Source organism: Mesoplodon bidens, assembly GCF_964165515.1.
Source record: "Mesoplodon bidens genome assembly, chromosome: 15".
Lineage (NCBI taxonomy): Eukaryota > Metazoa > Chordata > Mammalia > Artiodactyla > Ziphiidae > Mesoplodon > Mesoplodon bidens.
Window position 1 is genome coordinate 55862550 of NC_138171.1, and position 13230 is coordinate 55875779.

At 42.1% G+C, this 13230-nt stretch overlaps 1 protein-coding gene across 2 annotated transcripts in view; it reads right to left on the bottom strand.

The window, feature by feature from the left end:
- SHISA9 (shisa family member 9) overlaps window positions 1–13230 on the bottom strand; it is a gene marked incomplete at its 3' end in the record, with an annotated part of 307499 nt that overhangs the window by 28441 nt on the left and 265828 nt on the right. For both annotated transcript variants that reach the window (XM_081256443.1, XM_081256442.1), the window contains exon 3: window positions 6040–6195. In XM_081256443.1, the coding sequence (XP_081112569.1) occupies window positions 6040–6195 (156 nt within the window). The remainder of the gene's footprint in view (window positions 1–6039; window positions 6196–13230) is intronic.

Consider the following 13230-nt stretch of genomic DNA (forward strand, 5'->3'; position numbering starts at 1 on the left):
GATGACCCTAGTGTATGTATATTTTCAGCAGTCACACTATTGTAAAATTACAATCTGAGTATTATACTATACCTATGATATTATACCTCAACTATAATGCACCTTAAACATGTTATACCTCAATTATACTCAGCATCATGAGAAAACTTTTACCTTCAAACAAAGAAAACAATTACTACCTTAGTAAGTCCTCCCCCACAAAGAGGAAAATGGGCCTTTTCAATCTTTTTTTTTTTTTTTGGCCTGGTTATAACCTCTGGTGCCAGAAATTGCTCTGTGAGAGACAGCCTCGTTTTGTGGGAAGAAGATGACCTGAATCAGGCTAAACCAAATATGAGTCTTGGCTCTTTGGGTGTGACTTTGGGAAAATTACTTAACTATACCAAGCCTCAGTTTCCCCATCTTCTGACATTGGGACTGATACCTCCTTCAGAGGTGTACTGTTTGGGTCAATAATACTAGCTCACTTTCCTCCATAACAATGACAAAAAGAAAAACTAGCAGAGGTTAATTCACATTTGAGGGGCTTATGCATCACTTAGCGTTTTCACACATGATTCCTACAGAAAGAGTGAAAAAGAATTCCTGCCACATCTAAGTGCATTGTTGCTGTGGTTTTAAAAAGTGCTATTGGAAAATGTAACATGGTACTGGGAAAACAGTCCATAGACTGTCAAATAGCAACAGAGAAAATATTTTCTTATTAAATTCTTGAATTAAAAAAAAAGGCACAGCCTTTCATCAATAATGTTGTTACTTCCTGTCTCTTTCTCTCACTGGGCAGCATAAGTTGCACTAAAGCATCTAAAGGGCATGTGGTCAGGAACCTTTAGCAGCTGAGGATTTAAACTCTCAAGACACCTAGAGGAAAAACTAGACACGGGGCCAACAGGAGCTAAATGCCAACGTGCAGGCAATTTTCCATTTGCAAAGCCCATCAGGAATTACATAAAAGAGTGATCTTTTCCCAGTTCCGGAGGCAGGAATCACCCATCTCTGAATCATCAGGTGACCCTTAGGGATACTTTCACAACTGTCTTTGCAAACATTGACCTATGAGGAACCATAAAGTGGGTCCTTGCATTGTAACCACCTATCCACAGGTGGCTCAGGCCAGAGGATCTGTGTGCTTAACTGAATTTTCAGGTTACAGTTTGGCTCAGTCTAGAACAACACACACTTCTTGACTTTTCTTGGTAGAAAATACTTAGAAAATGTTTAAACCCACATTTCTGACTTAGTAAGGAGAGTTAATTGAGTGAAACAGAATCTTTCTTTGATGGATTGTAGGAGTCATAGCTCTGGGCATATGGACCTTCATTGTCCAGGCTACTGATGGGGAGAGTGAAGAGGTTTGGGCTGCCTCTTTGCTGGCCCTAAGCACAACTCAGAAAAGTCATTTGCTGCTTGCTTGTTTGTTTTATCAGAGTCCCAAAGTGAGTTAGCTTTCAGGCACATCTTTCCCATCAAACTGGAGTGAAGGATATGGACCCAACTCTCTATTTCCTTCAAAGTGAAATCTACCAATTGCATGTTAATCCAGGTACCAGTGTATTTGGAAATTCAAGGAAAAATATGACCAACAAACAATTCTGGTCTGGAGACTTTCATATGGGGCAGTATTGATTGAGGGCTGACCATGTACCAGGGTAAGCACTTTCCCTGCACTGTATCATCAAATCTTCCCAATAGACAATTAGTTGTATATTTTTATTATATCCATTGTACACATGGGGTAACTGAGACCTGGAAGGTTGAGTCATTTCTGCAATAAACGTATAAACTAGATCTTAAACTCAGTCCTGACCAACTGCAGGGGCAGTGCTATATGCCACCATCTTGCTTATGATCTCATGCTCCTGACATGATGTGGGTGGTGTCTGTCACGTGGTATTATTCAGTGGTTTTACAAATATGTTTTGGGAGGGCTTATTAAGGTCTCTTCATGAGTGATCAGAGGCCACAGAAGCAATAACTGATTTGTCCTGTGCCAGCAGAGATAAGATGGGCTTTACCCTTTGTGGAAGACAGCAGAGAAGAGGAGGAAAAAGCCACGAATCATGCAGTTTTAGAATATGTCAGACCTCTGCAGATGTCAGTGGGTCACCAAATACAGACCCCCAAGTTTATTAACCCCAAGGAGAAGAATAGCCGAGGGTGAGGTCTGGAGTGATTTTGAAAACACTGAAGTAAGCATTTATTTTGTTACTATTACATGGACTAAATGCTTAAAATAATATTTGAGTTATTGATAAAACAAGATTTTTGTTTAAATTACATAGTCCAAAGGCGATATTTGATGCTTGTGTTCTCTGGTGTTCTGCTGAGACCAATTTTCCCAAATAGCTCTACATGGTTGAAATGGCAGGTGGGGGATGGGAAAAGTTAAAGAAAGGAAAAAAGGGAAGAACTTTTGAAATGAATAAAAATACTAGTTCAAAAAAAAAGAAAAGATCCCTTCATGGTGCTACATGCTGGGGATACATCGATGAAAGGGACAGACTTGGTTCATGCCTCAGTGGGACCGACAATCAAGGGACACCAGATTAAATGTTTGCAGGATGGATGAAAGCGTTGAACAAATAATCATTCAACTTCATCACTCCTTCTTGTACAGAGTACAGTGAGGTTTAGCCTCTTACATCTCCCTAGTGTATGCTAATATTTTACAATAACTGGCCAATGAACTCCTTGGCAACAGAGACTGTTCTGTAGTCACATGCTATATAGGACCAGATGTTACTTTCCCAAATCCCTGAATTATAGAAAGAAAGGAGCTCTCTTTAAACATGAATGAGTGTGATTTCAACAAGCAAACAACAAAAATAAAATTAAATAAATAAAATAAAAATTAAATCAAATCAAATTAAATTAAATAGATGGGAAGTCTTGTTTGGGAAGAATTTATCTCAGGAACTACCAATAATTCCCACCCCTTTCTCCCCAGAGTTGGTAGTGAATGAAGGAGACATATTTAATGGTCCACGGGTATTCTAATGACTAGAATGAGTAGAACTGTTTAATTTTCCAATTTTAAAATTAGAATGGAGCTTGGAAACTAGAAAGTTCAGGTTCTTCATTTTTCACACGAAGAAGCTGAGGTCAGGGGGTTTTGGTGACCAACCCACTTGATGTTCTGAATATTAAAGCCTCCAAGAGAACACTGATTTTCCAGAGGTATTTTTGAACTTGGCAGTTAACACTAAAGGCTGTCCAAGTCTCCCCTTATTTACTGAATTGAAATTTTTAGAAAATGAGTCTGGTTATCAGAGACTGCAGAGCTTTCCACAGCAAACCATTTTTTAAACAACTTCTCTACTGGGTGGTAATGATTTTGTTAATGAAACGCATTTCATCATTCACAGCACAGTCACATTATGCCTTACTAGAGAACCCTTGAAATAATGTTTATTATGGGATTTGCATTTCATTTGGGCAGGCAGACTCTGGACTCCTGGGTAACCCATCGGGTCATGCATTCGCTCAGTCTGCCCCTCACTGGACCTCACAAGACCATTACAAGACCATCTGTGACTCAGATAAAGCTTGTGAACTCCCATAATAGTCAGAAAAGAAGGACCAAGAAGAAGAGGGGCACATCAACCATAGCCAGGACTGGGGAGGGTACCCCAAGTGAGACCCTTCAGAGTTCTTAGAAGATATAGGGGTGCTCCCTTCCAACTAAGCTATTCTTTGATTCTTGTCAAAGACAAGCTCATTCCTTCATTCAACAAACATTTCAAGAGTTCCAGCTTTGTGGAAGAAAGTCTTACTCAAGGAGTGTCAAATAAACTTTCAGACTGCAAGTTTAATTCCAAATGCACTGCAAACATTTGCTATACCAAGAAGCCCTGAGTCAATGCTGGACAGAATCAAGGAATTCTGTTGGAAGATCCATTTATGATTTACCCAAAGAGCTATTGGGTGTTGAGGGGGAAGGAAACACTGGGCCTAAGTTGAAGAAATGAGTTGTTTTTTTTTTTTTTTTCTTTTGCAGTACGCGGGCCTCTCACTGTTGTGGCCTCTCCCGTTGCGGAGCACAGGCTCCGGACGCGCAGGCTCAGCGGCCATGGCTCACGGGCCCAGCTGCTCTGCGGCATGTGGGATCCTCCCGGACCGGGGCACGAACCCGTGTCCCCTGCATTGGCAGGCGGACTCTCAACCACTGCGCCACCAGGGAAGCCCAGAAATGAGTTGTTTTGGGTAATAGGACCAGTTCAAAAAGAAAAAGACGTCTGGGTGGATTTTTTTTTTAATGCAAAAGAAGAATCAAGTATAACAGCAGATGCTCTTCATCACCTAGATGCAAGGCTCAGAAAGGGAGGTGGGCCACTGAATAGTGCATGAAGGCTCCTGCAGTTACATTGGCACAGATGCCCTGACTCTTTCCTAGGCAATGGCTCCCTTCCGTTCCTAGTAATATCTGAGTTTATCTGAACACGTTTAGGATGTATGTGCTCTGCAAACACACAATACGGAATAGAAGAAACCTGTGGTCATGGGTGTAGATGAGGGTTGAGGTGGGTGGAGAAATTCAACAGGAAACGTGGGAGATTACTATGTAAAGTCTTACGAGGCTTGGAATTTAGGCAGCACAACCTGTGCCCTCAGAATTATAAGCACCCCTCAAACCCTCTTCAAATGGTTCCATTTGGAAATCGTGGGAGACTGAGGGACATGAATTCCTAAAGATGGACTTCTGGTTCAAACGCTAAGCTCCAAGTATGTGCCTCGCCCTCTGTTGGGCACCAACATGCTTGTTTTATGAATCTGATGTCCGTAGACCGTGGTTCTGACAGCAGCCTAGACATGTGATCATGTCTGTGCTTTGGTTTCTGTCCTGAGTTTGTGATAGAATTAGGCTATTTCATACTGGAATTGATCAGCACATGTCTCCTGTACCATCTCCAACGAGGAGCTTGGCAGTGGGGAGAGGAAATAGGATGAGAAGCTGATTATAAAAGAAGGCATGGGGTCTGGGAGTCTTCTGCCCACCCCAAAGCTTGACTTTGCTGTGGGTGCTGCTTCCATCCTATAGAACAGGGCCATGAGTCATTTATTTAGGAGCCTGGGTCACCGTCAGACTCCCTCATGTACAAATCGGGGGAATGGACTGAACCCCAACCCACCCAGGGCTGTGGGAAGGGAGCAGCAGGAGCATAGGCTCTGCAGCGATAAAAACACAAGTTCAAGTTGCCCACAGGCTGCTTGATTTGGAGCAAGTTAAATTAGCCTCCCTGAGTCTCAGTTTTCCTAATCTGAAAATTGGGGCAATACTTATGCCTTCCTCTTTGGAGCACTATGAGAAAATAAGACAGTGTCTATAAAAGGGACAATACAATGTCTGGCACTTGATAAGAACTCGGGTAATAGGAGCTCCAGGCTACCCCTCCACCCCCCAACACCAGAAATGTTTACATCTGGAAAAACAGAAGTTCCCTGAGATAGGAATGTGCAGGCTTACTGACTTCTCTGAAAGGCTGGACTGTGTGGGTGGTGAGTGTCACACTTAAAGGGCAGGGGGTTCGGAGACCAAGTGTCCTGGATCTTAAGTCCAGGTTCCCTGAGGATTCGCTAGGGCAGACAGTTGATGGCGAAGGGGCTGAGGTATCGGTATGACCCAATGAGTATCCACGTTCTCCTCCTCCCCGCCCCCCGCCCCACACAGCAAGGTAGGACTTGACCTGGGGCCGAGAGAAAGCACCTGAGGGGCTCTGATCCTTAGTAAACTGTGTCCCAAGCAAAGATACCCAGAATACATGAGAAAGAGACAGAGAGAGAATGAGACAGAAAGAAAGAAACAGTGAGAAAGAGAAATAGAGAGAAAATTTGAAAGATAGATAGATGATAGATGGATAGATGATACATAGATAGTAGATGGATAGATAGATGATGGATGATAGATACACAGATAGAAGATAGATAGATAGATGAGATAAGAAAGACAGAAAAATGAGTAGAAAAAAAGTAGGGGATAAGGAAATCCAGTAGTAACAGAAAAGTACAGGAGAGAGAGAGAAGAAACAAAACAGCACTTACCGACAGCCTTCAAGGAGGCGTACTTGTTGAGCTCTTTGCCAGGCGGCTGCTGTTCGTAGGGGTTGGAGATCTGGCCCAGGCTGGGGTAGGAATGTGGATGGCCCATCTGCTGCAGCAAAGGGGAGGTGGGCACCGCATTGTTCATCTGGGTGGTGTCTAGAAATGAAGAGAACAGACGGAGATGGTCACCAATGGGGCAGGACCTTCTGCCCACCCCCACCATGGCCACATCCCTTGAGACCAAAACTCCACGCCCTTTGGGGACACGAGAGGGAGGGCAGCCGAGGATGGGCAGGTATATCGGCAACAACCAACTCTGCATTGGAGAGCAGCCGAGGATGCATGGGTAAAGAGCAAAGGATTCCCCTAGAACACTTCCATCTCCCCCCAGGTTAACATAAGGTCCTATCACCGCGGGGGCTACTTTTATCAAAGCAATATACATATAAAAAGATGACCAACTTCAATAACAGTCAAGGAAATGCAAGTCAGGACAACGGGAGGCCACTCCCCTGCCAAGAGATTGGCAAAAATTAAAAGGACTGAAGGACACCAATCTAGCAAAGATGTTGGAAACTGGACAGTCTCATAAACTCATGGTGGACATATGATTTGCTGTATCTGCAGAAAGGAATCTGGCAGTGTGTATGGAAATTTAAAATGCATGTGTATGTTGACCAAATAATACCACTTCTAGGGATGGAGCCGTCAGAAATACAAGCAACAGAATGTGAGGATATTTGTTCAGAGGTGTTCTTTGCACCATGGTTTGTAAAGTGAAAAATAAAAACCACACAGAAACAACCTGAACTCCTATCAATGTAGGAATGCTTAAATTATTGTACATCTATATTAGGTACATAATATGTACATACATATGATAGGCTATCATTCAGCTGTTAAAAAAACGAGTTAAAAATCAGTTAACTATACGTGTCAGACTGGAGACTTTCTTATGGCTTATATTGTTAAAGGAAAAAAAGCAAATGTCAAAGTAATGCGCATAACAGGGCATTTGGTTTAAAGAAAAGAAAATCTGTGCATATTTTTGTGTGCTGTGGTTTGCAAAGACTGAAAAAAATAGGTGAAAACACACAAACTGAATATTGGCTCCTTAGAGGGACTGGAATTCATGGGGAAAAAGGTTCAAGAAGTTTTCTCTCAGGAATTATTCTTTGAGCTGTTAAGGGTTTCTGTCTTCACCCTGAGAACAATGGGATGGACGGACTGAAGGCAAGACTGAAATGGGAGTCACAGAATCCAGGTGAGAGAATTATGGCTCAGCTTCAGGCAGGAAGCAAAGGTTCCCTCCATCTTCATGAAGCACCTCTGGAGATCCAGATCAACATGGCAGTAGTTGCTGGCAGTGCCTTGAAAGATCCCCTTTACCAGCAGGTGTACCCATTTCCCAGCCACTGTGTCCGTTGCTCAGAACGCACAGGTGCCCCTAACATCCAAACAATTGTTCTCGGCTGATGGGAGCCACCATCCTGGGCTTAATCTGCTTAATGTCCCTCACCCTCAACACCCAGGGTAGGGGACAACCAATGCCCAGCTGACACTAAGGTACCAAGACCAGCCCTTGCCTCAAGGTGGGGATAACTTTATGACGCAAGGGGGGCTCCAGAGCTCCCATGGGTTGAGACAAGTTTAGAGCAGGGGTCAGCAAGCTTTTTCTGGAAAGGGCCAGAATGTAAATAGCTTAGGCTTTGCAGGCCATCCAGTCCAGAGACGACTTGACTCTGCGCTTGGAGCAAGAAAGCTGACATAGACATTATGTCAGCGTGGCTGTGTGCCAATAAAACTTTATTTAAAACTTTATTTACCGGGGCTTCCCTGGTGGCGCAGTGGTTGAGAGTCCACCTGCCAATGCAGGGGACACGGGTTCATGCCCCGGTCCGGGAAGATCCCACATGCTGCGGAGCGGCTCGGCCCGTGAGCCATGGCCGCTGAGCCTGCGTGTCCAGAGCCTGTGCTCCGCAATGGGAGAGGCCACAACAGTGAGAGGCCCGCATACCGCAAAAAAAAAAAAAAACTTTATTTACCAAAATAGGTGGCAGCTGAATTTGGTCCACGGGCCATAGTTTGACAACCCCTGGTCTAGACTTTATCTGAAACTGAGAGCCCCATCCCCGTGTGGCTCCTTTATCTTTCCTATTTTGTTTCCCTCACCTTAGAGAGGTGTGTGTGTTTTACTCCCTCAGGGTCTCATACACCTGAACCCCTCCTCTCAAGCACTGCTTCTAGGCAACTCAACCCATGACATATATAGAATAAGTTTGGCTTTAGAAACCAATACACTCGAACGGAAAGAAGCAGGGTTACCACAGCTGAGACACAGAGATAAGGAGAGTATTTTTATCACTGCACATGCATGGGCCATCCCACAAGCCCAACTGTCTAATGGGAATATAGCCAAACATAAGCCAAGTCGCCCAGCCGCTGGCCAGCATCTGAGGAGGCGGGCATGTCTCTCTGCCATGATAACTTTTTGGCTGGGATTCAGCTGGGGCGGAAGAGTCCTAAGATTAATGAAGTCATGGTGGAAATGTTGTCTCATGTAAATTACAGCTCTCCCTGTAGCCTGGACCCCATATCCTCTGACATTTTCCTCTCCAGAGCAACCTGCTGGGGAGGTCTGTCTGCTTCCCCTGGGCATGTCAGGCCAGACATGTTTGTGCCCAAATGTTGGTGTAATAGGAAGTGATTTACTGTAAGTTCTCATTGTTCGCTGCTCTGTGGGTTTTTTTTCCCCAACATACACAAACACACACACACACACACGCACACACACACACTTTTTTTTTTTTTAGTGGACAGCTACTGTTTTGTGTATTCAGAAGTACCAGTTCCAGGCACTCTGCTTCATCCCCATTTGACTCATGTGATGAGCTGTCAATCACTGTAACTCTCTTAGTTTGGGTTTTCCCAGAAGTCACTGAGATAAGGACTCAAGTACAAACATATTTGGGAGGTGACGAAAGGCAATACTGCAGACAAGGGGTGAGGGGGTGAGATGGGAAAGAGAAAGAGGCAGATAAAGGGTGCAATGCCCAGCAAGGGGCAACTGTGGAGAACGGGAGTTTAATCCCACTCTGGCATTCTGGTAAATGGCTTTGAGTGCATGTCTCAGAATTCTGTCAGCCCATGGGCAAGTGAGCCCTTGAGTATTTATGTGCCAGCTCCCATCAGTCGTTGTTTGAGGGCTGCTTCTGGGAGACAGTAATTCCACAGCACTTGTAACCTACCATGTTCATGGGCAGAGTGAGCTCTGGTAGCCAGGAAAACTCTTACTCAGAGATGTAAGTAAGAGCTGGCAGTTGGAAATCAGGCCAGTAACTCACCCTTCTGGTCGCACAGTGAACATGTGATCCAAGTCAGACCAATCACAACACCTCCTTCTCCTCACAGTGATTGGGCCAGAAGTGAGCATGTGATCTAGGCTGGGCCAATCAGAGTCCTTCCCTGAATTTTTTCTATTGGGAAGCTTTGGAGTCAAGGAGCCAGGAGGCCATGAATTCAAATGAGTTTGAACCTACCATGTGAAGAAAATCTTTCTTCATTGTGAAAGAATAAAGAAAGAAGCAGAGGAGATAGGGGAGCCCCTTTCTGAAGAAGCTAGTGTGCTCTGGGTTTACTGTCACGTGCAATGTAAGTTCTGACTAGTGCAATTGTTGTCCGGAATCCCTCTGGGAGGCTGGAACTGACCAGAAGGGAGGCTTCCCATGGGGCCTGCAGAGTGCACCAAGGTGGAACAGGCATTAGCCCTGGATTTTCTACAGAGCTTCAGTAGAAATTTCAAACAGCAAATTGACTGAGTAGTGCATAGAGAATGCCCAAGGACATTCATAAGTTAATTAATATCTTAATGGCAGGTTTTTTTTTTTCTGGAAATAGACCCTTAACTAGTTACAGAGATGACACCACCTAAGCCCATCATCCAGTGCGAGCCCTTACTCCCATCTCTTTGCTCCCTCAGTCCCAGATTCCATCCACTATTTTCAAACTCTGTTTCCAGTCCTGCCAGGGGAAATGCTAAACACTTCATTAAAGAAAAAAAAAAGTACAGAGATATTCCTTACCACTAGGGATAGCCTTTTATATTCTTAAACAGAATACTCCATTATAAAGCATTTGCTTTTGGATGATTTCTCCCAAGTCCTGAGCTAACTCAGGGGCAGCGAGTAGTTACTTAATGCAAGTGGGTAGGACTGAGATGGCCCACCAAAGTGATCCATCACAAAGGAAAATGAGGCTGCCCCAGAGTCACATTCCTACTTTCACATTCAGAACAACAGGAAGCAAATTTCTGGCAGTTTTAGATAGTCATTTTTTGCTAGCTTCCAGGCGTTGATTATTCAGAAATACTGAAATCCAGGCTAAGGGCAGCAATCAAGAATTACTAAACAGACATTGGCGACTGGGTTTCTTAAATGTTATTTTCATTTTACTAAGCAGGAGGATGGACCAGGCCTGGCAACCCAGTATTTCTGTGAGTTTTCCACACATAATATCCAGCTGAGGAGGACAAACAAAAGAGTAGATGGGAAGTAAGCTCAGGTTGGCATCCAAGAAAAATAGAATAGGGTGAGTGAAGAGAGAAGAGTAGGTTATAATGTGCAAGTCCTGACCTTGTCAATTGAGAGAAGCATAAAGATAGGAGATAACTATTTGAATGTATGTATATATGTAGTATGTATATATGTCCATGCACGTGTATGTATTTATATACATATGTACACAAATATATAATATAATGTATATTATATATTTTATATATTATATAATATAGTATATAATACATACACTAAGTATATATACTATGCAAAAGAAATTATATATATAATTTATGTATTATATATTATACATTTTATATATAACTATGTTTTATGTATTATGTAATATAGTAGGTATTTGTATATGTACACACTTATATAATTATATATTATCAATTTTATATATTATAATATAGTATATAATATACTAAGTAAATATACTATGCAAAAGAAGTTATGTGTATACATAATTTATATATTTACTATATATATTTTACATATAAATTATATATGTGTGTGTGTGTGTGTGTGTGTATATAATTTCTTTTGCACAGCCATGACCATAGAGGGAATCCAGTAGGACTGGCCATGTCTTGCTCCCAGCAGTATGGTTTCTCTTCTAGATATACCTCAGCCCCAGAGATATCTTATCCACCTCACCTCTGTAGAAAGGTACTTTCTACCCAAGGTCACAAAAAAACTTTCCCTGCCTCATTATAATTCTGCAACTCCTTCTGATCCTTAGAAATAACTGACAAGAACTTGCTGTTCTGGGATGCTGCATTCTGTTAAGACCCTCAGTCAGCAAACAAGAAGTTGATAACGTCCCCATGTTCTCCTTCCTAAGATGGAAAATGGGCCTCACATATTTGACAATCATTTTCAAAGAAAGTTAAAATACACTTACTCTATATAGAAGTATCTGGCAGACTTACACCAAGGTTACCACCATGTAAGTACTGTTATGATGTGGTATATCTTAGTTACTAAACAGACTAATGAATGCAATCCAGATAGGGTCATTAAGGCAAAAATGCTAAATTACAAACCCTGGGATGATGCTCTAGTTTTCTTAGAGCAAAAGAGGCAGATACCAACTATTAGAAACTAGACCAGTTTGGCTCACCTTGGAGGAAAGGCAACAATGGTAAGTTTTTCAAGGCATATCACAAGGAAGAATTGCATAGAAAGGCACAAGATGGTCAAAGAGTGCTGTTCTGTGGCGCATATATTATGCGCCAGTCACTTGGTAATGAACTTTTCATGTGCTATCTCCTTAAATCCTCATATCAATCCTGTGAAGTAATGATACAGGAACAATATATCTTTTAAATATTTTTTTATTGTAAAACAGTTTTAGATTTACAGAAATACTGCAAAGATAGCACAGAGAGTTCCAATATACCCCGAACCCAGTTTCCCCAATAGGGTACATTTGTTACAATTAATAAACCAAGACTGACATATAACTATTAACTAACACCCATACTTTATTCAGGTTTCCTTAGTTTTTGCCTAATGTCCTCTTTCTGTTCTAGAATCTCATCCAGGTAGCACATTAAATTTAGTCATCATGCTTCTTTAGGTATCTCTTGGCTGTGAATTTCTCAGACTTTTCCTTATTTTGATGACTTTGACAGTTTTGAGGAGTACTGGTCAAGTATTTTGTTGAATGTCCCTCAACTGGAATTTGTCTGATGTTTTTCTCATGACTAGACTGCAGTTATGGGTTTGGGGGAGGAAAACCATACAGATAAGGCAACATTCTCATCATAACATATCAAAGACACATTCTATGATGACATCATTATTGATGTCATAAATATCAATATTGCTGCCTGAGGCAGTGTTTCTCAAATCTCTTCCACTATAGAGTTACTCTATTTTTCCCTCTTTCCATACCATACTCTTTGGAAGGAAGTCACTATACATAACCCACACTTAAGGAGTGGGAAGTTATGCTCTACCCCTCTGAGTACAGTATCTACATAAATTATTTGGAATTGTTCTTCATAGCAGATTTGTCTCTTCTTCCCCATTTAATTATTCACTCAAATATATATATATATGATATATATTAGTGTGGACACATGGATATGTATTTTATACTTTGGATTATAATCCAGTACTATTTTATTTTGTTTTTTCACTCAAATTTCCCCAGGTTTGGCCATTGGAATCTCTTTCAGTTGGCTTCTACATTCCCCCCTGCCCTTTTTTTGGAGAACTTTCTTACTTTCTAGCAATGCAAGATGCTCCAGGTTCATCTTGTTTATTTCCTGTCCCATCCTAGAATCCATTTCTCCAAGGACCCTGGTTCCCTTTCTTGGAGAATGGTGTTAGAAACCAAAATCTGGGTGCCAAGTGTGCTCATGGCTTCTAGTGCCTCTCAGTTGACTGAGTAAGGAAATCTATGCGTGTATACTGACTCATACTTATATACATATCTATAAATATTTATATATGTAACCATCTGTGTCTATATTAAGCTTAACATAAATTCATCCTGATATCTCCAACTCTAATCCATTATCACATGGATCAGTCTAGCCTTCTCCCCTTGCTCATTTATAACCTCCCACCCCAACAATGAGCAGCCTGGCTCCCATCTCCACCATCCATTTACTTAGTTGTT